General features: G+C 43.4%; 1 protein-coding gene across 1 annotated transcript in view; it reads left to right on the forward strand.

The window, feature by feature from the left end:
- slc4a5a (solute carrier family 4 member 5a) overlaps positions 1 to 27,384 on the forward strand; it is a 166,926-nt gene that overhangs the window by 53,727 nt on the left and 85,815 nt on the right. The window contains exons 5-8 of the mRNA XM_059964691.1: positions 11,748 to 11,908; positions 14,792 to 14,947; positions 24,486 to 24,581; positions 24,823 to 24,878. Coding sequence (XP_059820674.1) covers positions 11,748 to 11,908; positions 14,792 to 14,947; positions 24,486 to 24,581; positions 24,823 to 24,878 — 469 coding nt within the window. The remainder of the gene's footprint in view (positions 1 to 11,747; positions 11,909 to 14,791; positions 14,948 to 24,485; positions 24,582 to 24,822; positions 24,879 to 27,384) is intronic.

A 27,384-nucleotide genomic window follows, 5' to 3' on the forward strand; every position in this document is an offset into this window, starting at 1 on the left:
TGTCTTCCTGGCGACAGTCATTGATTTGTGCTGCTTGTTATCAGTCAATGTTTCCTCTTCATTCTGTTTTGTTTCTTTTACTGTTTCATATGTATTTCATGCCTATCTGGAGAAGACAAATATCTGAGTTTTATTGTACATGGATACATTGACAATAAAACTTGAACCTCGAACCTTTTGCTGTACACGGGTCCATGAGCCAGTCCTCACCTGAGGATCATAGGTGGAGAGGGACAGCAACTTTAAATTCCTTTATCTTTTCAGAGGATCCGTCCAAATTGCAAAGAAGGCACAGCAGTGCCTTTATTTCTTTAGGAGTTTGTGAAAATTCAGCATTACATCTAAAACTTTGATAAGCTTCGACAGATGTGTGGTGAAGAATATATTGACTGGCTGCATCATAGACTGCTTCAAAAATACTAATGCCCTTGAGTAGAAAATCCTACACAAAGGAATGTATATGGCCCAGTCCATCACAGGTAAAGCCCACCCCACCATTAAGCATATCTATATGGAGCATTGTTGTAGGAAAGCAGCATCCATTATCAGAGGTCCCCACCACCCAAGTCATGCTCTCTTCTTACTGTCACCATCAAGTAGAAAGTACAAGAGCCTCAGGACTCTCAGGAATAATTACTACCCCTCAGCCATTTATAGGCATCCGTTAGTCTTGAGAGACCATGGATTTGTGCCTTGGAAAGTTTCCAGGGCGCAGGCCTGGGCAGGGTTGTATGGGAGACCGGCAGTTGCCCATGCTGTAAGTCTCCCCTCTCCACGCCACCAATGTTGTCCAAGGGAAGGGCAAGGGCCGATACAGCTTCTGTATCAGACCAGTGTCATCACAGAGCAATGTGTGGTTAAGTGCCTTGCTCAAGGACACAACACGCTGCCTTAGCTGAGGCTTGAACTAGCGGCCTTCAGATCACTAGACCAACGCCTTAACCACTTGGCCGCGCGCCAACTCAGCCATTGGGCTCTTGAATAAAAGGGGATGACTACATGCACTTGCCCCATCATTGAAATGTTCGTACAGCCAGTGATCTCACATTAAGGACTCTTTATCTTATTATTTCATGTTCTCGTTACTTATTGCAATTTATTTTGATTTGCATTTGTGCAGTTTGTTGTCTTCTGCACTCTGGCATACCAGTGTCCAAGAAGAGCAGGGTGAGCTGCCTCAATGACCAGAGGCTCTCACATCCAATGTGATGAAGTGTTTTAAGAGGATGGTCATGGCTAGAATCAATGGCTGCCTAAGGAAGGACCTGGACACATTGCAATTTGCCTATCGCCACAATAGGTCTACAACAGATGGCTGTCCACTCTGCCTTGGGTGATCTTGACAACAGCAATGACTACATCAGGCTGCTGTTCATTAACTACAGCTCAGCATACACCACAATTATACCTTCAGTTCTAATCAACAAGCTCCAAATCCTGGGCCTCTGTACCTTCATCTGCAGTTGGTTCCTTGACTTCATCCCCAAGAACCCATAGTCTATTGTGGATCATAAATAACATCTCCGCCTCTCTGATCAATACTGGCACACCCCAGGGATACATTCTTTATCCACTGCTCTACTCTCTTTTCACCCATGACTGTGTTGCTAGGCACAGCTCAAACACCAATTATAAATTTTCCAACAACGCAACTACTGCTAGCCAAATTTTAGATGGTGATGAATAGGCATACAGGAGCAAGGTAGATCAACTGGTTGAGTGTGGCCACAGTGATAACCTTGCACTCAATGTCAGTAAGACCAAGGAATTGACTTCAGGAAGGGGAAATCAAGTGAATACATGCCAGTCCTCATTGAGGGATCAAAAAACATGAGCAGTTTTAAGTTCCTGGGTGTCAACATCTCTGAAGACCTATCCCAGGCCCAAAATATTAACAAAGGAGGTACAACAATGGCTATATTTCATTAGGAGTCTGCAGAGAATTGGTATGCTACCAAATCTCCTGTAAGTCCCATCAGTGTAGAGTTTATTGAATGGGAATAATACAAAGCTATCAAATGCTGTCAAGAGATCTGAGTTTATGATCAGAAAAGTTACCCAAGAATTTAATATTACTCCCAATTTGACCAGAGGTGTAGAAGAGACTCAATGACTGACCATCCATGAAGGAGCCAACAGCAAGCTCAAGTTCTATATCAGGGGTACCCAATCTAGGGTCCACGGACCCCTTGCTTAATTCTTGTTCAGTGGAGAGCATTCTAACTGGTTGCATCACCAGCTGGTATGGAGGGACCACTGCACAGGATCAAAAAAAGCTGTAGAAAGTTGTAAACTCTGCCCACTCCATCATGGGCACTACCCTCCTCAGCACCCAGTACAATTTCAAAAGGAAATGCTTCAAGAAGGCAGCATCTGTCATCAAAGTCCCCCATCACCCAGGACATGCCTTCTTCTTATTGCTTCCATTAAGGAGGAGGTAAAGGAGCCTGAAGACACACATTCTATATTTCAGGAAGAGCTTCTCCTCCACCATCAGATATCTGAATGGACAATGAACCCATGAACACTACCAGTGTTTTTCCCTCTTTTTGCACTATTTATTTAATTTAATTTAACATAAATGTTAAATTAAATTAAATAAATAGTGCAAAAATTACTTGTTGCAATTTATTGTTTTTATTATTGTGAATTAGAATTGAAAATACACGTGGACTAAGATGTTAACTGCTCTGTGCTATCACCAGTGGGACCATCAGTTGATCTACCACCTGTCTTCAGGAGTTTCGGCCCGTTTATGATCAAGACTCCCTCGAGGTGGTGGGCCAGCAGTACTAAAGCACCACCTCCCACCGCTGAGCTTAACAACTTGGCATCTGCCTCTATCAGAGTTGTTGGTCACTTCCATCCAACAGATAGTCTACTCCTCAGGTGTCTATGCAACTACTGAAGGGTTTGCAAAAGATGGATACACTGTCCGACTATCTGCCCCTCTGGACGTATTGGTCCACGCCCATGATGATCCTCTCTGCTGCCTCAGCTACAGCCCTGCTGGTTGACTTGATCTCTCTTCTAGTGGAGCCAAGGTCACACAGCCACTTCTGGAAAGTGAACGCAATAAAACCATGGCACCCTACTTCGAATGGATAGCATGAGACCTTCCACCCTCTGTCTCTGCACTCTGATGCTGCATAACAGCAAGTTTCACAACTTATTCTGGTAATACTGAACCTGATACTGATTCTGTGCCCCTTCATTTTACAATGAGTTGCCAATAGATGTAAGGAATGTTCAGTCATCAGTGAACACTCCATGTTCTGAGCTGAGGATGGAGGAATGGGCAGTGATGAAGGGAATGAAGATGGAGGAACCCAGGTCACTGTCCTGAATTACTCTTGTATGAAGGAAAATGGAGTCACAACCACATTCCTTTGTGTGTGGGATCACTCAGGCCATCTACTTGGTCTCATCAGAATAGAATCTTTGATGCCACTCTCAGGAAAATAGCACTTTGATGTCAAAGTGTGAGTGCTTAAGAATGAGTGAACAGACGGTAGGTACGTAAAACTGGAAATGGAACTAAAAGTGATTTCTAATTGTCAGAAGTATGGAAGATTTAGACAATAGACAATAGGTGCAGAAGTAGACCATTTGGCCCCTCGAGTCTGCACCGCCATTCTGAGATCATGGCTGATCATTCACAATCAATACCCAGTCCCTGCCTTGAAGAGCATGGAGCATGGAGAGGAGATTTACCATGATGCTTCTTGGACTAAAGAACATGCCTTATGAGGATAGGTTGAGTGAGCTGGGGCATTTCTCTTTGGAGTGAAGGAGAATGAGAGGTGACTTGATAGAAGTGTACAAGGTGATAAGAGCTATAAATCGAGTGGATAGTGAAAGACTTTTTCCGGGAGTGGAAATGACTAATGCAAAACAACTTAACTTTAAGGTATTTGGAGGGAAGTATAGGGGGTACAGAGGTTGTTGTCTTTTTTCCAGAGAGTGGTGGATACATGGAATGCAGTGCCGGGGTGGGGGAAGTGGCAGGTACATTAAGGGCATTTAAGGGACTCTGAGATAGGCACAAGGATGAAAGTAAAATGGAGGGTTATGAAGGAGGGAAGGGTGAAATTGATCTTGGAGCAGGTTAAAATGAAAAATGATGGAGTGAAGGGCCTGTACTGTGCTGGCTGTTCTACGCTCTGTGCACCGAGATACCATGAAAAACTTGGCTTTACGTGTTCTACTTGTATACTGTTACAAGAGAAGAACAGTAACAGAGTGCACTGTAGTGTTACACTTACAGAAAAAATGCAGAGAATGTAGACAATAACTTGCAAGGGCCATATAAGGTCAAGAATTCATCTTTAATACACAAGCGGTCCTTTCAAGAGATTCCTTTATAACAAAGAGATCGAAGCTCACCTAGAGCCCAGTGGCGTGTGTTCTTTTATATTTTCTGCCTTTCTGAAGCAGAGGAGGAGAGGGTGTCAGGGGTCTTTTCCAAAGCAGCAAGAAGTGTAGACAGAGATCGTAGAGTGGAGACTATTTTTTTTTATGTTGGACTGAGCTCTGTCCACAGCTCTCTGCAGTTTATGATCTTGGGCAGAGCAGTTTGCATCCCAAGCTCTGGTGTATCCAGACAGGATTTTTTTTTTATAGTGCGTCTATAATAATCGGTGAGGGTCAATGGGGCCTGATGAATTTCCTTAGCCTTCTGAGGACGTAGAGGTGCCGATGTGCTTTTTTGGCCATTGCGGCTAGGTATTGGATTGCCAGCCTGACAAGTCCGTCCATCACATCGGGCAGGTCAGTAGAGCTGTAGTTGTCCCGCTGTTTGTAGACAGTCAATACCTAGGGGATAGGTCACACCAGACTGTGGCTGTGCTAGAACAGCCCAGTAGGAGAAACACAACATCATCAGCACTGCAGTAGAAATGCCATCAAGGAAGAACTTCATACTGTTTTTAGAATGACTTTCCTCAGCAGACAGACACAACATTGGCCAAAAAAAAGCAGACTGAGAAAGAAAACACAATGTTATTACTCTGTGAATGGTTCCTTATGCTGAGTGTATCCCAGATTCTAGACAGTCTGGCAGTGAGTGAGGTGGTATTCAGTCCATGGGCATTGGATAATATTCCCTGTCTTTGGTTAGTGTTCTGCATGTTTGTTTTCTCTGATTCGTTTTAGATCTCACTGAAAAACAATTCTTGGAGCTAGCTTTGTGTCTTCAGTAAATCTGGAGATGTTCCACTCAGTCTTCCTACCTAAACTGTTGATTTGGACAGGAATCAGCTGAAGTCCGAACATTGACTGAACCTTTGTTCCTTTAGTTACAAGCTGATCTTGTAAAATTATCTCATAGAGTAATGGATATGGCCCAGTCCGTCATAGGTGAAACACTCTCCACCACTGAGCACGTCTACAGGAAACGCTGTCACAGGAAAGCAGCATCCATCATCAGCGGCGCCCTCCGCATAGGACGTGCTCTCTTCTCACTGCTGCCATTAGGAAGAAGGTACAGAAGCCTCCAGACTCACACCACCAGGTTGAGGAACAATTATTACCCCTTGACCATCTGGCTCGTTAACCAAAGGGGATAATTTCAATCAACTTCACTTGCCCCATCATTGAAATATTCTCACAAATAAGTGGACTCACTTTCAAGAACTCTTCATCTCATGTTCTCAAGATTTATTGCTTATTTGCGTATATTATTGTTTCTTTTTGCATTTGCACTGTTTGTTGTCTTCAGCATTCTGCTTGAACATCTTAGTTGGGTGGTCCTTCGCTGATTCTGTTATAGTTATTATTTTATAGATTTGTTATGCCCATGAGAAAATGAATCTCACGGTTGTATATGGTGACATACTGTGTGTGCTTTGATAATAAATTTTACTTTGATCTTTAAAGTCAGAAAGAGAAACAAATCACTAATCACTACTTTACACTAATCATACACCAACCCATTGTACTCTCGCTATCAACTCTTCTACCTCACATCTACACATTAGGAGTAAATTTCTCTGGCAAATTAACCTATCAATGTGCATGTTTTTGCAGTGTGAGAGGAAACTGGAGCATCTATATATTCTTACACATATTTTTATTCATTATATTCCATCTGCCAGATTTTTACTTAATTTTTAGGTACCTATCTTGAAACTTCTTTACATCCCCATCCTGACTCACATCCAACTTACAGTGCCTATAAAAAGTATTCACCCACTCTCCCCGGAAGTTTTCATATTTTATTGTTTTACAATATTGAATCACATTGGATTTAATTTTGCTTTTTTGACACTGATCAACAGAAAGTCTGTTTCGTGTCAAAGTGAAAACAGATCTCTACAAAATGATCTAAATTAGTTACAAATATAAAACAAAAAAATAGTTGATTACATAAGTATTCACCCCCTTCAAGTTAGTACTTTGTGGATGCAGCTTTGGCAGCAATTACAGCAGATCTCTGTGTGGACGGGTCTCCATCAGCTTTGCACATCTGGACACTGCAATTTTTCCTCATTCTTTACAAAACTGCTCAAGCTCTGACAGATTGTATGGGGATTGTGAGTAAACAGCCCTTTTCAAGTCCAGCTACAAATTCTCAATTGGATTGTAGTCTAGACTCTGACTTGATCACTTCAGGACATTAACTTTGTTGTTTTTAAACTATTCCTGTGTAGCTTTGGCTTTATGCTTGGGGTCATTGACTGGCTGGAAACAAATCTTCTCCCAAGTCGTAGTTCTCTTGCAGACTGCATCAGGTTTTCCTCCAGGATTTCACTGTGTTTTGCTGCATTCATTTTACTCTCTACCCTCACAAACCTTCCAGGGCCTGCTGCAGTGAAGCATCCCCACAGCGTGATGTAGCCACCACCATGCTTCATGGTAGGGATGATGTGTTTTTGATGATATATGGTGTTTGACTTAGGCCAAACATAGCATTTAGTCTGATGGCCAAAAAGCTCAATTTTGGTCTACAGCAGTGGCTTTCACTTCACCACACACTCTTAAAGCTGTGATTGGCGAAGCATCTGGACAATAGTTGTATGCCCAGTCTCTCCCATCTCGGCCACTGTATTTTGTAACTCCTCCAGAGTTGTCATAGGTCTCTTGGTGGCTTCCCTCGCTAGATCCCTTCTTGCATGGTCACTCAGTTTTTGAGGATGGCCTGCTCTAGGCAAATTTACGGCTATGCCATATTCTTTCCATTTCTTGATGATTGACTTATCTGTACCCCAAGGGATATTCAATGACTTGAAAATTTTCTTGTATCTATCTCCTGACTTGTGCTTTTCAGTAACGATTTTGCAGAGTTGCTTGGAGTATTCTTTTGTCTTCATGGTGCAGTTTTTGTCAGGATACTGACTCATCAGTAGCTGGACCTTCCAGATACAGTGTATTTTTACAACTATCAATTGAAACACCTTGATTGCACACGTCTCCAAGAATAGATCTCCATTTAACTAATAATTGAGAGTGGTAGCTGTGTGGAACGAGCTTCCAGTAGAAGTGGTAGAGGCAGGTTCGGTATTGTCATTTAAAGTAAAATTGGGTAGGTATATGGACAGGAAAGGAATGGAGGGTTATGGGCTGAGTGCAGGTCGGCGGGACTAGGTGAGAGTAAGTGTTCGGCACGGACTAGAAAGCCCGAGATGGCCTGTTTCTGTGCTGTGATTGTTATATAGTTATATAATGTGACTTCTAAAACCAATTGGCTGAACCAATGATGATTTGGTGTGTCATATTAAAGTGGGGGGGGGGGAAATACTTGTGCAATCAATTATTTTGCGTCTTACTTTTGTAATTAATTTAGATAATTTTGTAGAGATCTGTTTTTCACTTTGATATGGAAGAGTCTTTTTCTATTGATCAGTGTCAAAAAGAGCCAAATTCAATCCACTGTCTTTCAATGTTGTAAAACAATAAAACATGAAAACTTCCAAAGGGGTGGGGGTGAATACTGTTTATAGGCACTGTAGTTCTGTATTGTCAGCAAACTTAGACAAATGACACTTGGTCCCCTCACCAAAAACGACTTGTGAATACCTGGAGACCAACCTTCACAATCTGCAGTAAATGTTAGTCACAGTCAACCTAAAAAAAAAATCAGCTAATTTTTTTAAAAATTGGAACATTTTAGTTCCAATTCCCTTTTCTGTTCTCATGTGCCGATCCATGGCCACTTCTTGTGATGAGGCCACCCTCAGAATGGAGGAACAACACCTTATGTTCCGTCTGGGTAGCCTCCAGCCTGGTGGCAAGAATATCGATTTCTCCTTCTGGTAAACAAATTCACCCTTCTCCCACTGCCCCCCTTCCTCATTTCCCCACTCTGACCCTTTTTGTCTTCTCACCTACTTATTTCTTCCCTCTAGGTCCCCTCCTCCATCCTTTTCTCCAATTAGTATACTTACCCCATAGTAGCATAGCAGTTAGCTCAAAATTATCATAGCTCGGGGCATTGTGGAGTTTGGAGTTCAATCCCAGCACTGTTCTGTAAGGAGTCTCTGTATGTCCTGCCACCCGTCACCCCCCATGGAATGTGTGGGTTTTCTCCAGATCCTCTGGTTTCCTCCCTCAGTCCAAAGAACTACCAGGAAAGTAGTTCTCTGATCATTGTAAATTGTCCCATGATTAGGTTTGGGTTGATCAGTGATGTCAGGGGCTGCTGAAGTGGTGAGGCACAAAAGTATGGAAAGACCTACCCTGCACTGTATTGCTAAACAAGTAAACAATTCCATGTGCCCTCAGCTTTTTCATCAGTTTCTTGTGTGGGACCTTTTCAAACTCCATATAAAAATCTAATTACATACATCCATTGGACAGCCTTATTTATTCTCAAAAAAGTCCAGAAGGTTAACTGAATATAATTTTTCTTTCATAAATGCATAATAACATATAACTTTAATTGGATAACATGGAATGATGTAGCATGGCTAAGTTATAACTTTGTTCTTTTAGAAATGGCTTTTTATACACTGAATTTACTTTATCCAAGAATGAAAACTTTAGAGTTGGCCAAAAGCTAGGAAACTTCAAGCTTAATAGATGTTTAACTTTATCAAGCAATAATCTGCTGGAAGAGCTCAGCTGGTCAGGCAGCATCTGTGGAAGTGAGATCCTGCATCAGAACTGGTGGTAATCACCCTTTGCCTCCACAGATACTGCTTGACCTGTTGAGTTCCTCCGGCAGTTTATTTTTGCTCCTGATTCCGGCATCTACAGTCTTGTGTTTGTAATTTAACTTTATGTATTTGTTCCAAGTAGTCTTGCTTAAAGGATTCCTGAGAGAATAGCAACTTGTGCTTGTAACCTGGGGTAACATTCATGACATTTCACAGAAACATTCACAAATAAAATCTGACCTGGAGACATTAGAAAGAGTGATCAACAAATTGGTTGAAACAGTATGTTTGAAGGAGCATCTTCAAGGTGAAGACAGAGGTAGAAGTGGTAAAGTTTATGGAGGGTCTTCCAGAGTTAAATCCCTGCCAGCTAAAGGCCTGGTCACCAAGAATGTAACGTCTAACACTGAGAATGATCAAAGGGCCAGAACAGGAGATCTCAAAGAGTTATTGAACTGTGAATGGTTGAGGAGACAGGGAAGGGATCTGTAAACAAAATGAGGAAGAGGTTCAATTAGACTGCAAGTAACAACAAAACTATGGACTCTCCAATTTATGAGGTACAGGCACAGATAAATATGCAATTCCTCTGAAAATTCTAAATCTCTCATTGGGCCCCAACCAATACTATAATGGGCAGTTACACTCAGGGGCCACTTTATTACGTAGAAGAGTAGAATCTGGTCTTCTGCTGCTTTAGCCATCCACTTCAAGGTTCAACATGTTGTGTATTGAGCAATGCTCTTCTGCACGCCACTGGTGTGACGTGTGATTATTTGAGTTACTATTGCCTTCCTGACAGCTTGAACCAGTCTGGCCGTTCTCCTCTGACCTTTCTCATTAAAAAGGCATTTTCACCTCAGAACTGCCATTCGCTGGGTTTTTTTTGATGTTTTTCACACCATTTTCTGTAAAGTCTAGAGACTGCTGTGTGTGAAAATCACAGGAGATCAGCAGTTTCTAAGATATTCAAATCACCCCATCTGGCACCAACAATCATTCCACGCCAACACTCACCTGGATCACATTTCTTCTTCATTCTGACCTTTGATCTGAACAACAACTTGTGACCATCTCTGTTATGCATTGATGCCACATGACCAGCTGATTTGATATTTGCATAAGTGAGCAGGAGTACTTAATAAAGTACCTGAATGTAGGGACTTTGATAATAAATTTACTTTGACTCTATGGGGGGGGGGGATCGGTGGCACAGGGGTGATTGGTGAATGCAATTGTTCAGGTGATACTGAGTACGGATGTTCCCTGAAGGAAGCCACAAGACTATATGGGATCCAATCACAAACAAAAGGAAATCTGCAGTTGCTGGAAATCCAAACAACACACACAAAATGCTGGAGGAATTCAGCAGGTCAAGCAGTATCTACAGAAATGATAAACAGTGGTATTTTGGGCTGAGACCCTTCATCAGGACGCAAGGAGGGTCTCGGCCCAAAACTTCGACTGTCTACTCTTTTCAATAGATGCTGCCTGGCCTGCTGAGTTCCTCCAGCATTTTGTGTGTGTTGCCAAGACTATAATGGGGTCTTGAACCCCTTTTAAATCTCCTCCTGAAATTTCTAACTCATAGAATCTTGTTCCTTAAGCCCAGTTTGGACACTAATCTAAGAAGTCATGAGAATGGGGACTAGTTCAAACCCCGTGCTTTAAATATTCAAAATACATTTTCCAAATGCAAGAATTTGAAGTCAATAATAGCTTTAAGTCTGAGTCATGACTTAAAACATATTTTAGACTTTAGGATTAACATTTTTTGTTTTTATTAAAGAACTCTTTGTGCCTGGTTTAATTATATTTTACTCTGTTACTTATGTATGTTAATAGATTACAAAGAAACCATTCTGTACTGAAGAAACAAATGTGTTGTAATTAAAATGTTGTTTATTTAATCTTTTATCTCACTCTTGTAGCCACAAGTCTTGACCTACTATTGGCAAACTTGCACTCAACCTCATTATTGGCCTGACCTAATGTTCTACATACAGTAGAGAGACAGGGGATTAACTACACAATTGCCTGAAGATTCTCCTCTACTTTGGTGTGTGTGAGCTGGAAGGTTAGAGCAGGGGGTCAAAATCAACTTGAGACCACTGCAAACTCCAGTGAAAACCTCAGCTTCCTCTATGGCTTTGATGCACCACGTGGTCTTCTTGACAAGAATGTCCCGAGCTGAACAAGAGTAGGGTTAGGTTGAGATGGGGAGGAGGGTGGTAGAATTAGCACTCACAAGCCAGACAAGACCAGAAAGGGGGAGCTGACATTACTGATGGGAGCTGTGGAACTGGGGAGGAAGAGTGTTTAACACTCAACTTAAAAGCTGCCACTTTGACCAAGACCCCGTCACTTTGTCACTTGCCTAATGACCTACAGAAGGCTATTTTAAGATCAAGAAAACAATTCCAATTGAAGTTAGATAGAATCAGATGCATTTCAGCTTTGGCAAGATTTAAACATTGAATTTTGTCCTATAACTCTCCCATGAAAACCCTCTGGGAAGTTCAATAACTTCAAAGACACCACCCAAAAGCAAGGATGCTTCAGCAGAACTTAAATGGCATACTATTATTGAACGCTTTTTACCTCCTACACTGCTCAAAGCGCAAAGACTTACTCCTCCACCTTTTTTTTCAGATGGGTGAAGTTTGAAGAGAAGGTTGAAGAAGGAGGGGAGCGATGGAGTAAGCCTCATGTCTCCACGTTATCGCTGCACAGTTTGTTTGAGCTGCGGACATGCCTGCAGACCGAAACTGTGCTGCTAGACTTGGATGGATATTCCTTACCACAGATCATAGGTAAGAGACCAACTTCATGTCTGTTGTTGTGACCTGATTCAAAGTCTCTAAAACCAAGTAAGTGAAAGCACATGACTTAGACAGTAATCTGCGTGAGAATGCTCCGAGTGGAATGGAAAAACTGACATTATTCTACATTCTCCGACCAAAACCTCATGAGAATTTATTGGGGATTATATTAATTATGACTCCTCACCAGAGCTAGTTTTGGCATTGGTTTATTATTGTCACATGCACCAAGATGAAGTGAAAATTTTGTCTTGTATACTGTTCATACAGATTAAATCATTACTCATGGTATTGAGGTAGAACAAGGTAAAACAATAACTATGTAGTATAAAGTGTAACAGCTACAGAGGAAGTGCAGTGCAGGTAAACAATAAAGTGTAAGATCATAATGAGGTAGATTGTGAGGTCAAAAATACATCATATTGTACGAGGGAATGATTTAATAGTCTTATTACAGCAGGGTAGAAGCCGCCCTTGAGATTGGTTGTACATGCAATCAGGCCTTTGTTACAAACACACAGTGCTTTGAGGAAGAATAGATTTGGCCAATCCGCTTCTGCCATTGACACTAAACCATTAGGGAATCCTAAGTTTAAAGCTTGCAAATGAAGTCCATTTGGCTCATTGAAGCCTACTGGCTGATAAAAGGCCATTCAGCCTGATGTTGATGGCCCACAGTTTTGCAGGAAGGGAAAGAGTAGGAAATGAAATTTGACCACTTTTGGAGGGGTGCTTTGAGTGCTCATCATTGTACACACACAGACACATGTCCTTATCATTCATGTGTTTCATGATCATTGGGAGGGGCATCAGGTATCCCTGCTGCTCGCCAGCTGATGTTATTCTGTTCTCGTGGTAGATATTTTTGAACATGATGGGGATTCCATCTTCACCACTGCTGACTGCAGTTAAGATCCAGACATCATCCTGCCATCTTCAACCCCACTCTCCACCATTTACAGTCACACTCCACACACGTCTCCCTCTGCATCACTAACTCTCTACTGTCCTCCAATCCTCCAATTCCCTGACCCCTACACTACTCCCCATCCCACCCACCAACCTCATTTATTCCATCACACTTACTGCTCCATGCCCCTCCCAACTCCCTCCCCTTCACTTCGTCTGTCCCCCTACCTGCAGAAGCCTACCCATTCTCCTCTCTTTTCCCTTGCCCCTTACACCGCTGACGATTAGGTCAACAATGAAAGTCTGTGGTAATGCTCTCAGCTTCCTCTCAGTTTTCACTACTATCAGTCGTACAAGTCCTGGGTGGAGACTCAGGAATACCGTCACACTCAGATGTATGATTCCTCTTCGCAGTTTCAATGACAATTTTGTTTGACCGGTCAGAGTTGGTAGCCCTAAACTGAATCCTTGAACCTGAAGGACCGGTGGACCACTCTTGGTCTGGCCCCTATCCCTTGACCTGTTTGGAATGGGTGACCCTATCAAGAGCCAAAGCATAATCCGAATCAGAATCAGGTTTATTATCACCGGAATGCGTCATGAAATTTGTTAACTTACCAGCAGCAGTTCAATGTAATACATAATATAGAAGAAGAAAAAAAAATAGTAAAATATTAAAAATAAATTACAATATACGTATATTGAATAGATTAAAAACTCTGCAAAAAACAAATAACATATATGAAAAAAGTGAGATGGTGTCAATGGGTTCAATGTCCATTTAGGAATCAGATGACAGAGGGGAAGAAGCTGTTCCTGAATTGCTGAGCATTCTTGCTTTTGTACCTCCTACCTGATGGTAACAGTGAGAAAAGGGCGTGCCCTGGGTGCTGAAGGTCCTTAATAATGGACATCCTGATTACAGCCTGTATAACTCTCAGAGTCAATCAAAGCACACAAGCCTCCAAACCCTATGACAAGGTTGAGACCCTCTTGGAGGTACTCATCCTCCGGCCCCATAAAAACCCTCCTCCCCAACACCCTCCCCATTCCCCCTTCTCCCTCTTCACCACCTCCACCCAACCCTTACCTCATCTTCCACAAACACCCACCATCTCCCTGTTCCACCCCATTCCTTCACTTTCCTGCCTTCTGAATCCCATTGTCCACGCCTTTCACCATTCCACCACCCTGCCTCTCCTCACCTCACCATTTCTCCACTGTTCTCTGACTGACTCCATTTTCATTGCCCTTCCCTTCCCCTCATCCACATCTCTTTTCAAAAGGTCTGAAACACGAAAGGGTGGATGTAATGCTGCGATTATATGAGGTGTTGGTCAGGCCACATTTGGAGTCTGGTGTGCTGTTCTGTGCTCCATATCTAGGAAAGGATGTGCAGGGATTGGAGAGGGTTCAGAGGAAGTTCATTAGAATGATTCTGGGGATGAACTGGTTAACAAATGAGTGTTTGATGACTCTGGGCCTCTACTCGCTGGAGTTTAAAAGGATGTAGCGGGGATCTTATTGAAACCTACCAAATATTGAAAGGCCAAGAGAGAGAAGATGTGTAGAGGATGTTCCCATGAGTGGAAAATCTAGAACTAGAGGACACAGCCTCAGAACTGAAGGACATTCCTTTGGAACAGAGATGAGGAGGAGTTCTGAGGGTGGTGAATTTGCAGAATTCACTGCCAGAGATGGCTGTGTAAGCCAAATCACAAGCAGAATATACCAAGCGGAGGCCGATAGGTCCTTGATTAGCAGACACATCAAAGGGTCCGGGGAGTAGGCAGGAGGATGGGGTTGAGAGGGATAATGATTCAGTCATGATTGAATGGTGGAGCAGACTCATTGGGCCAAGATGCTTAATTCTGCTTAATGTCTTATGATCTAAAATCGAATTTCTACTTGAAGTCTATTACACCCACGCAGCTCAGAAAGTGACTGATGTGTCTATCATTACAGATGATATAATTGACAAACAGATTGAAGATGGACTTATTAAACCAGATGTCCGGGAACAGATTTCATTCATCCTCCTGAGAAAGCATCGCCACCAAACCAAGAAACCCATCCATCGTTCCCTGGTTGACATCGGAAAGTCATCCACAGCTTCATCAGGTGGGCACAGCAACCCAACCACAGTTAAAGAAGGTCCTTGGTCCATGCCCAACCAAGGTTCCCATCTAAGCTAGATCCATTTGCCCATGTTTGGCCTGTTTCTTTCTTAAACTTTCCAATCCAGTGCTACCATGCAGTCTCCTCTAGATCAGTGAGAACTGGTGCATGTTGGGGGAAAACTTTGAGCACCAATGCTCCGTCTGTCACAAAAGAAAGGATCTCTGGGTGACCACTTACTTGAATTCCACTTTTCGTTCCCATTCTGGCAGGTCAGTACATGTCCTCCTCTACTGTCATGATGAGGCCAAGCTCAGGCTGGAGGTGTAACACCTTATATTCTGCCTGGGTAGCTTCCAACCTGATGGCATGAACTTCGCTTTCTCCAAATTCCAGTAATCTCTCCACAATATCTCCTTCTCCCTTTTCTTATTCCCAGTTCTGGTTACTCTATTACCCCCTTTCTCCACATCTGCCCATCGCCTCATTCTGGTTTCCCTCCTCCTCCCTTTTTTTGCATGGCCACTCTCCTCTCCTATCAGATTCCTTCTTCTTCATCCCTGTATCTATTCCACTTATCCCCTCCTCCCTCCCTCACCCACCTTTCCTCTTACCTATCCTTTACCTGCTTCAACTCCTTCCACGCCCCACTTTTCTCTTCTGGCTTCTGCCCCTTCCCTTTCCAATCCTGATGAAGAGTCTCAGCTCAAAATATTGACTGTTTACTCCCCTCAACAGATGCTTCCTAACCTAACCTGCTGAGTTCCGATAACACTTTATGTATGTTGAAAAAGCCACCAGTCAGATTCCTATCAAACCTAACCATTCACACCTTAAACCTATGCCCTCTAGTTTGTGATTCCCCAAACCTGGGAAAAAGACTGCTTATAAATGACTTTCATAATTTTATACACCTTTGTATGTTCATCCCCCTCTTCCTACAATCCAAAGAAAAAAGTACTTGTCTGCTTTACCACTCTCCATAACTCAGTCCCTCGAGTCCCGGCAGCCTCCTCATAAATCTCCTCTGGAGTCTTTCTATCTTAATGGCATCCTCCCTATAGCAGTTTGACTGAATGCAGTATTTCAAATACAGCCTCACCAATGTCTTGCAATATAACATCCCAGCTTTTATACTCAATGCCATGACAAATGAAGGCCAGTGATCCTAAAGCTTTATTCACCATCCCATGAAGCCACTAATGGCCAACAATGTAGTTTACAAGATTGAGTTCCCACATATCTCTTCTCTCATCTCTGAGATTAAGACTCCATTCTAAAGAACACCTCAGTTCTGACTGTCACTTAGACCAAGGGTTCCCAACTGGTTAACAGTAAAGGTCCAAAAAAGGGCATGAAAAAGTTTGGGAACTCTTGATTTAGACAATTAATACCACAGAATCATAAACTTTCTGGTGCAGAATGAAGCCATTCAGCCCATCATGATCATTCCAGCCAAAATTAGATGATGCCACAGAAAAGATCTGCACCTTCCGAAAATATCAGCTTTAATTAGGCTTTTCCTTCTGTTAGAAACGTGTTACCTTCAAACTCTTATTTGCCAATTCAAATGTCATCAAATAGTTCTCTTCAAGAATCATTTCAAAGCCACAAGGTCTCCAGAATTCTGCCAGCACACAGTTCTGTGTCAACTTCTCTCTGAAGTTTCAGTCCATTTCTTTCAGTGACAAACTTATGCTTTCTGTAACTTTTCAAATGTGGCAGTGCAAAAGATATTTCAATGTCTGACTAGAGCCAGGTCAAAGCTGAGTTTGTTGTTACGTTAACAAGTACACAAGTGCACTGAGAAACTTGTTTCAGCATAACTGGCACAGAGAGTCATCAACCCATAGGACACTTCGGCCCATCTTGACCATGCTGAACAATTAATCTGCCTCGTCCCATTGACCTACACCCAGACCATGGCCCCCCATACCCCTTCCAAATGTTGCTTTACTGTTGAAATTGAACCTGCATCCACCACTTACACCGGCAGCTTGTTCCACACTCTCACCACTCTGACTGAAGAGGTTCCCTTAAACATTTCCTTTCACCCTTAACCCATGACCTCGAGTTAAAGTCTCACCCAATCTCAGTGAAAAAAGCCTTCTTGCATTTATCCTATCTGTATCCCCAATAATTTTGTATACTTCTACCAAATCTCCCCTCACTCTTCTATGTTCTAGGGAATGAAGTTCTAACCTATTCAATCTTTCCCTATAACTCAGGTCCCTAAGTCCTGGCAACAACTTTGTAAATTTTCCTTGCACTCGTTCAATCTTATTTACATCGTAACCGTAGGTAGGTGACCAAAGCTACACACAGTACTCCAAATTAGCCTTCACCAATGTCTCATAAAACTTCAACATAACATCCCAACTCCTGCACTTGATACATTGATTTATGTAAGCCAATGTGCCAAAAGCTTTTGTTACAACTCTATCTACCTGTGATGATACTTTCAAGGAATTATGGACCTGTATTCCCAGATCCCTTTGGTCTACCACACTCCTCAGTGTCCTACCACTCACTATGTGAGGCCTACTCTAGCTGGTTCTCTCAAACTTCAACACATCACACTTGACTGCATTAAATTCCATCTTCCATTTTTCAGCCCATTTTTCCAGGTGGTTCAGATCTCACTGCAAGCTTTGATAGCCTCCCTCACTCTCCACTATACCGCCAATCTTGGCGTCATCTGCAAATTTGCTGATCCAGTTTACCACGTTATTATCCTGAGCATTGATATAAATCACGAACAACAATGGACCCAGACCTATCCCGGTGGCACACACTAGTCACAGACCTTCAGTCAGAGAAGCAACCATCTGCTATCACTCTCTGGCTTCTCCCACAAAGCCAATGTCTAATCAAATTTACTACCTCATCTTGAATACCAAGCGACTCAACCTTCTTTGTTCAAGTCCATTAAGACAATATCCACGGCTTTGCCTTCATCTACTTTCCTGGTAACTTCCTTGAAAAGCTCTTAAGGTTGGTTAGACATGACAGACCATTCAAAAAGCCATGCTGATTGATCCTAATCAGTCCCTGTTTATCCAGATACTTATATATCCAGATCCTTAGAATAACTTCCAATAACTTTCCTACTACTAATGTCAAGCTCACCGGCCTATAAATTCCTGGCTTACTCTTAGAGCTTTCCTTAGACAATGGGACAACATTAGCCAATCCTCCAATCCTCCGGCACCTCACCCATGGGTAAGGATGTTTCAACTATCCCTGCTATGGCCCCTGCAATTTGTGCACTAGCCTCCCATGGGTTCCAAGGGAACTCCTCGTCAGGCCTTAATTTGCCTCTAGACAGCAAACATCTCCTCCTCTGTAATCTGTATAGGGTCTATAACGTCACTGCTGCATTGCCTCACATCTAAAGACTCTGTGTCCGTCTCCTGAGTAAGTAGAGATGCAAAAAGATCCATTTAAGGTCTCACCATCTCTTTCAACTCCACACATAGATTACCATTCTGATCTTCCAGAGGAACAATTTGGTCCCTTGCTATCCTTTTCCAAATCTGTAGACGCCCTTATGATTCTTATTTACCTTACCTGCTAGAGGAACCTCACGCTTGATTTCCTTCTTCAATGCTCTCTTGTATTTCTTGTTCCTCTCAAGTACCTCACTTGTTGCTTCCTGCCTTGTTGCTGTTCACCTGTACCTTTTTCTTCACCAGGTACTCAATATCTCTTGAAAGTCAAGGTTCCCTAAACATGTTATCCATGTCTTTTATTCTGACAGGAACGTACAAACTCTGCAGTCCCACTTACCAAGTACACCTTTACACCAAACGGCTTGCCCCAATCCAGACTTGCCAGCTACTTTCTCATACCATCCAAATTGGCCTTTCTCCAATTTAGAATCTTAACCTGCGGATCAGACTTATCCTCTTCCATAATTATCTTGAAACTAATGACATTATAATCACAAGATGCAAAGTGTACCTCAAGACAAACTTCTTTCACTTGCCCTGACTCATTCCCTGATAGGAAGTCAAGTATCACACTCTCTCTACTCTCTTTCCTTGGGACTTCTGATTAAGGAGACTTTTCTGGACACATTTGACAAACTCTATCCCATCTAATCCTTTTATAGAATGGGAGTCCCAGTCAATATGTGGGAAGTTAAAATCACCTACTATCACAACCTTATACTTCTTACAACAGTCGGCAATCTCTCTACAATTTTTTTCCTCTAAATGCCACGGATTGTTGGGTGGTCTATAATATAAACCCAACAACATGGTCGTACCTTTCTTATTCTTCAGTTCTACCTGTAAAGTCTCACTAGATGAGCTCTACACTTTATCCTGACTGAGCACTGCCATGACAATTTCCCTGACTAGAACTGTCCCCATTTAATTCCTCCTGATCTATCACATCTAAAGCATCGGATCCCCAGAACATGGAGCTGCCATTCCTATCCCTCCTGCAAGCAAGTCTCACTAATATCTACAATGTCATAATTCCACGTGCTGATCCATGCCCTTAAATCATCTGCCTTTCATACAACACTCCTTGCATCAAAATATATGCAGCTTAGAGCAATAGTTCCACAATGCTCGACCTTTTTTTATTTCTGACTGTGTCTGTAGGCTTAACAATATCTTTCTCCACACCATTCCACTATCTGTTCTGGCTCTTTGGTTCTCATCCCCCTGCAACTCTAATTTAACCCCCCCCCCATGCTGCACTAGCAACCCTTCCCTTTAGGATATTAGTCCCCCTCCACCTCAGATGCAAACTGCCTCTTCTGTACAGGTCTCACCTTTTCTGAAAGAGAGCCCAGTGATCCAAAAATCTGAAGACCTCCCTCATACACCAACTCCTTAACTATGTATTAAGCTGTATGATCTTCTTATTTCTGGCCTCACAAGCACGTGGCGCAGTTAGCAATCCTGAGATCACAACCATGAAGGTCCTTTCCTTTAACTTAGCACCTAACTCTCTGAACTCACTTTCCAGGACCTCGTCACCTCTCCTACCTATGTTATAGGTACCGATGTGAACCACAGCCTCTGGCTGCTCACCCTCCCACAAAAGAATGCTCCACCTCACACCAAATCCATGACATTCATAAGAAAATCTTCAATTAGATACAAGTTAATCAAAATTATGCATGAAGGAACACAGACCAAAATAAATAAATTGCAGTGCTAAGTAGTTAACATGGTGTGTGATGTTCTCACTATAACAAGAGATGTTCCTGTATCCAATTATGCCCATTTCTTCAGTCACTTAACCTTTTGTTACCATTCCTTGCAACTTCAGTGAATGCATCCACATCAAGGGCTGAGACCTTGAGAAGCTCTGAGTCTCTGTGTCAATGTGCAACTCGTGGGGCAGAAAACTGATCCTGACCTCCAAAGTTAGGAAGCAGAAGGGAGCGCGACATTTTGCGTTTGGCTCAGTCAAGCAGAGATGCACAAGGAGCAAAAGCTCGGGTGGTTTGTTGGTCCTGGGCTCAGCCCAGATAAGTGATGGAGCAAAAGATTCATGCATTTGGTCTGAAGATGAAGTATGCCAATATGACATAGGAGCTGTGTGAGTGCATTTGGGCCTTCAAGTCTGACTCCGAGCAAGACTGCAATAATTTGGCACCTTTGGGATTTTAGTGCTGCGGAACCGTTAGATTTTCCAGACACTTTATTTCACTTCTTTTAAATGTTACAGTGGCATAATAAATTCGCCAGTGAACCCAGGACTGGCAGTGGGTTGTGGGATAGGCTGCTTCCAAGGTTTGGAAGCAGTAGGATGACGGACAGATGGAACAGCGAAAGGGAGGAGGTGAAGGGCAACAGAGTTCAATTCAGTCCTCTGTCTGAAAGGAGTTTTTGCACATTCGCCAAGCAAACACAACGACAACACAACAGCCATTCACTCACCGATCTGTCTGCACTTCGCTGCTCCGCTGCTACAGAACCTCAAAGCACCAAATGGAAAGACGATATCACATTTTTCACTTGGGTAGCTCACAGTCCCATGGCAGGAGCATTACATTTTCCAAATTCAAACGACCTTGGTGTTCTCCGAGATACACTCAGCTGTCACTTGTGCTCTCATTCCACAAACTCTCACCTATACTGTTCTGCCCATTCATCGTCCCCCTCCCTGCTCCATCAGTACGTAAAGATTCTGGACCATGTTGTGTAGACTCGCTAGAAGACTAAGGCGTACAAGTGAAAGGTAATTGAATACATGGTTGACAAGCAAGAGTGGCAGCCTTGATAAAAAAGGAAAAGAAAGTGTGAGTTATCTAAAGTTGGAGAATTCACGATTCAAGTTTATTTTTCACTTGTACAAACACTGAAACATAGAGTGAAATCTGTTTGCATTAACAACCAACACACACAAGGGTGTGCTGGGAGCAGCCTGCAAGTAATGCCACAAATTTTGGCAACAACATAGCGCACTCACAGTGCCCAGCAGAACAACACAGAACACAACCAGCAGCAAAGCAACATGAGCAAAACAAGTCCTGTCCCACCCTCACTGCCACATAAATACAGAGTACCATTACCCCAGGCAGGCCTCCATTCCTCTAGCAGACCTGGGCTCGAGCTTACAGACACTGGGCTTCCGCTTCCCCAGTGGGCTCATAGTCATTCGCGGATTTGGCTCTCAGGAACAGGCCTCTCCTTCCAGACTACCAATTTGACCCTGGGGACACGATCCTCAAACCCCACTTTCTTTACTAGCTGGTCGATACTTTTATTGCCCCGTTTCTCAGGTCATAAGACCATAAGATATAGGAGCAGAATTAGGCCATTTGGCCCATCAACTCTGCTCTGCTATTTCATTCTGATCCATTTCCCTCTCAGCCCCAATCTCCTGCCTTCTCCCATATCCTGACCAATCAAGAATCTATCAGCCTCTGCTTTAACTTGCCCAGTGACTCGGCCTCCACTGCTGACTGTGGCAACAAATTACTCAGATGCACCACTCTCTGGCTAAAGAAATTCCTCCTCACCTCCATCCTAACTGGACGTCCCTCAATTCTGAGGCTGTGTCCTCTGGTCTTGTACTCCCCCCCCATAAGAAACATCCTCTCCACATTCACTCTATCGAGGCTGCTGAGCTTTTTTGGCATTTCCTGCAGTTATTTGAGTTAAGAGACAGGTGTACGTAAGTTTTCTGTGCGTACTGTGTGATTTGTCAGCCATCCACTGGTAGCTGGGCAAAGGATGGCTTCATGCAACTAATGGCTGGAGGAACTCAGCAGGTCAAGCAGCTTCAGTGGGAGGCAAGGAATTGATGAGCTTTTGGAATTAAACTCTGCCTCAGAGCCAAGAGTGGAGACACGAGATGGCCAATATAAAGAGGGAAGGGGGAGGGCTGAGATTAGGGTCCAGTATGATTTGTGGGCTGAAGAGGGGTGAAAGGTAACAGGCAAGTTGCCCCAGGCAGGAGAGGGGAGATGGGTGAATCTCAAAAAGTTCAATGTTCAGTTGTTCAATAGTTCAATAGTCCCATTTAATGTCAAAGAATGTATACTATATACAACCTGAAATTTTTATTCTCTGCAGACATCCTTGAAACAGGAAAAAAAGAATAGATGACAGAAAAAAGATGTAAGAACCCCAAAGACCCATGCCCCCTCCCGCGCACAAGCAGCAGTAAGCAGCCTCAGCCCTCTCCCAACGCCTCCCCAAATTATTCTAGCATAAAGCATCCGCATTCCCACCACTCACCATGCAAGCAACAGCAAAGCCCCCAAGGAGAGACCATGGTCTACAGTCCATCAAAAACTAACTGTTCATTCCATTTCAACGTTCCACAGGCTCTCTCTCTCTCACTAACAAGGGAGAGACAGATATCGCTCCTTCCACAGCGACAGGGGAGACAACAGTCACTATTTTGATGTTACAGTGAGTCTGAAACGTTGCTTTTTTATTTTGAGTTCCCTGACTCGAGAATGGTGTGGTGATCTACATATACCTGTCTGGACACGCCCCTCTGCTGACTGCTCCTGTGGCTCCTCCCACAGACCCCTGTATAAAGGCGATTGGAGGCACTGCTTCTCCCTCAGTCTCCAGGATGTTGTGTGGTGGTCTCTTGCAGCTAATAAAAGCCTATCGTTCGCCACCCGTCCCCGAGAGTTATTGATGGTGCATCAAATGGGCAAATCGATGACCGAGAGCAGAATTGTCCGAAAGCCACTCTCGCTGTCTTAGATGTTGCATCTCCCGCTTCGCTTCAGTACGCGACACCGGCGAGAAATTGTGTCCACAGGGCCGCGCAGGTCACCAGACTTCAGGTCAAACAAGGACATACCGAAATGCGGCCGATCGGCAAGCTCCAGGAGCAGGAACACGCCGTCATGCAGAACCACAGTTTTTGTATGCCACTGTAGATCAGAAATCCCGACAGGACCCCAGACTCCCTGAAAGGGAAAATAGAGACATTAGAATAGGAAGTATTTAACAGTTTTGATGACAAGCTGGGAGAAGTCGCCCTCTGCCACCATCTTTAGCGGAGTAAATTTATTACCAAAGTACATATACTATATATACTGACCTGAGATTAGTTTTCTTGTAGGCATTCAAAATAGAACAAAGATGTAAAATAGAATCAATGAAAAGCTACCCACAAAGGCTGTCAAACAACCAAAGTGTAAAAGAAGACAAACTGAGCAAATACAAAAATTAAATAAAAAATAGCGATAACATGAGTTGTAGAGTCCTTGAGAGTGGGTCCATGAGTTGTGGAGTCAATTTTGTGGTGGTTCAGGAGTCCGATGGTTGAAGGGTAAGAAGTGTTCCTGAAACTGGTGGTGTGGGACCTAAGGCTCCTGTACCTCCTTCCTGATGGCAGCTGTGAGAAGAGAGCATGGCCTGGATGGTGGGGGTCCTTGATGATGGATGCTGCTTTCTTGTGGCAGCAATCCTTGTAGATGTGCTCAATGGTGAAAAAGGATCCCTTGCTTTCCTGGTGTACATAAACTGTTTTTGGGCTTCCAAATGCCATGGCAGAGTTTGTCATCGAAAAATTGGTTATTATCGGTATCTGCACCCAGCTAAAAGCCCAAGAAGAGCTTATGCCCATTGGTGTTTCCACACCAGACAGTGATGCAACCAATCACGATACTCTGCACAGTGTTTCTGTAGAAGTTAGTCAAAGTTTTTGATGACATTTTGAGTATGCTCAAACTTCTAAGAAAGCAGAGTCTCTGTCATGCCGTCTTTGTAATGACATTTGTGTGCCACTCCCAGGACAGATCCTCTGATATGATAACACTAAGAAATTTAAAGTGACTGACCCTGTCCACCTCCAATCCCCTAATGAGGCCTGGTTCATGGACCTCCTCAATAATCAGCTCTTTGATTCAGGTTTCAAGAGGATTCAAGATGGTTTCAAGTCTACTGTAATGATATCTACATCTGTAAGATCAGAGGGGACAGAAATCTTATTCTCTTACCGCGATTGTTGCATAAGCACGCAGTGCAGTAAGTCATTTTGCTAATTAAATATATATCTTTATTTCTTTTCTTACTAACTGCTTGAATTAATGAGCGACCTGCAGCTCGCAGCCCCAACCGATCTGCTGGCATTGGGGCGAGCTTTTATCGTTCCACTGAAGACCTGGGAATGAGACAGTTTTCCGGTTATGGACGGCTACGTAAGTCACCTGCCTGCGTTACCCGGTGACTGGGTAACTAAGACGAAAGCGTTGCATGCAGCCTGCATGCGTGCACCCACTCCTTGGTTAACGTCCAAACCAAGCTACTCACCAGTAACTAGAAGCCTCTCTCCCCAATTCTGAACCCCCCCCAGCTTGTTTGTTACGATGGTTCCTTGACTCCACTGTTCTGCGAATATCAAATTAAGTGTGTTATTTCTGTTTTTTTTTTAAATTACAGGACATGCTCAAAGTCGAAGCATGAATGATATTGCAGACACACCCAGCACCGACCAGGTAAACCTCCAGCTTAGAACATGAACTTCCATCAGTACCACACACCAAATACTAACGGAACTCTGCAAACCAGGCAATATCTTGAGAAAAGAGTAAACAGTCAGCATTTCAGGCTGATACCTTCTTCAGGACTGGAAGGAACAAGAAGTCGGAGTAAGAAGGGCAGGGGAGGGGAGGAAGTACAAGGTGGTAGGTGATAGCTGAGAGTTAAATGTGTCACCTACTTCCACCTATCACATTCACATGTAACCTTGCATATCTTCCTCCCCTACCCCCCCCCCCCAACTTCTTACTCTGACTTTCCCTCTTTCTTTCCAGTCCTGATGAGGAGTCCTGGCCCGAAATGTTTATTCACTTCCATAGGTGCTGCCTGGCCTGCTGAGTTCCTCCAGCACTTTTTGCGTGTTGCTTTGGATTTCCAGTGTCCGCAGATTTTCTTGTGTTTGTGAACCTTTCTCATGTAATTTTTGTCTGAATTCTTACTTCCCTTCAGCTTTTGGCAACACGCACTTGGGCTGGAGCTGGATAGGTTTCTTAATAGGTGTCAAAGGTTGAGTGGAAGATGGCATGAGAATGGGTTGAAATGGATAATAAATCAATCGTGGTTGAATGGTAGGGCAGGCTCAATGGGCTGAATGGCATAAATCTGCTCCTATATCTTATGGTCTTGTGGAGTACTGGGTTCAGTTTAAGAACCAGAGCCGCCAGGTAACGTTATAGCTCTACAAAGCTCTAGTTGGACCAGTTCTGGTTGCTTCATTTTCGGAAGGTTGTGGAAACCTCAGTTAGGGTGCAGAGGAGATTTACCAGGAGGCTGCCTGGAATAGACGGCATGTCTTATGCAGAGGTGTTGAGCAAGCTAGGGCTTTTCTTTTTGCGGTGAAGGAGGATCAGAGGTGAATTGATAGAGATGTACAAGATGATAAGTGGCACAGGTAGAGTAGATAGCCAGAGACTTATTTCCAGGGCAGAAATGGCTCATACAAAGGACATAATTTTAAGGTGATTCCAGGAAAGTATAGGAGGGATGTCAGAGGTGAGTTGGAGGTGTTGTGGATAGTGTGGAGGGCTGTCAGAGGTTACAGCGGGACATCAATAGGATGCAAAACTGGGCTGAGAAATGGCAGATGGCGTTCAACCTGGATAAGTGTGAGGTGGTTCATTTTGGTAGGTCAAATATGATGGCAGAATATAGTATTAATACTAAGACTTGGCGGTGTGGAGGATCAGAGGGATTTTGGGGTCCAAGTCCATAGGACGCTCAAAGCAGCTGCACAGGTTGACTCTGTGGTTAAGAAAGCATATGATGTATTGGCCTTCATCAATCGTGGAATTGAATTTAGGAGCAGAGAGGTAACGTTGCAGCTATATAGGACCCTGTTCAGACCCCACTTGGAGTACTGTGCTCAGTTCTGGTCGCCTCACTAAAGGAAGGATGTGGAAGCCATAGAAAGGGTGCAGAGGAGATTTACAAGGATGTTGCCTGGATTGGGGAGCATGCCTTATGAGAATAGGTGGAGTGAACGTGGCCTTTTCTCCTTGGAGCGACAGAGGATGAGAGGTGACCTGACAGAGGTGTACAAGATAATGAGAGGCATTGATCGTGTGGACAGTCTGAGGCTTTTTCCCAGGGCTGAAACGGTAGCCACAGGAGGGCACAGGTTTAAGGTGCTGGGGAGTAGGTACAGAGGAGACGTCAGGAGTAAGTTTTTTTACACAGAGAGTGGTGAGCGTGTGGAATGGGCTGCTGGCAACAGTGGTGGAGGCGGATACAATAGTGTCTTTTAAGAGGCTTTTAGATAGGTACATGGAGCTTAGAGAAATAGAGGACTATAGGTAAGCCTAGTAATTTCTAAGGTAGGGACATGTTCGGCACAACTTTGTGGGCCGAAGGGCCTGGATTGTGCTGTAGGTTTTCTATGTTTCTATTTTGCACAGAGTATAGGAGGGACATCGGGGTGAATATTTTACACAGGGTGGTGGGTACATGGAACGCACTGCCAGGGGTGATGGTAGATGCAAATACATTAGGAACATTTAAGGGACTCTTAGATGGGCACATGGATGATAGAAAAATGGAAGGTTATGTAGGAGGGGGGGTCAATTGATCTTAAAGTAGGTTAAAAAGTCAGCAGAACATTGTAAGCCAAAGTGCTATGTTCTACGTAAATTCAGAGGCCACTTTATTGGGTACCTCGTGTACCTCTTAAAGTAGCCAATGAGTGTATGTTGATGGCTTTCTGCTGCTGTAGTCTATCCACTTCAAGATTCGACATGTTGTCTGTTCAGAGATGCTCTTCTGCACACCACTGTTGTAACACGTGGTTATTTGAGTTACTGTTACCTTCTCGTCACCTTGAACCAGTCTGGCCGTTCTCCTCTGACCTTTCTCATTAACAAGGTGTTCTTGCCCACAGAACTGGCGCTCACAGGATGTTATATAAAGCCACGAGGGGCACAGACAGGGTGAATGCTCACTGTCTTTTTCCCAGATTTGAGGAATCAG

This window comes from Hypanus sabinus, chromosome 1, assembly GCF_030144855.1.
Source record: "Hypanus sabinus isolate sHypSab1 chromosome 1, sHypSab1.hap1, whole genome shotgun sequence".
Lineage (NCBI taxonomy): Eukaryota > Metazoa > Chordata > Chondrichthyes > Myliobatiformes > Dasyatidae > Hypanus > Hypanus sabinus.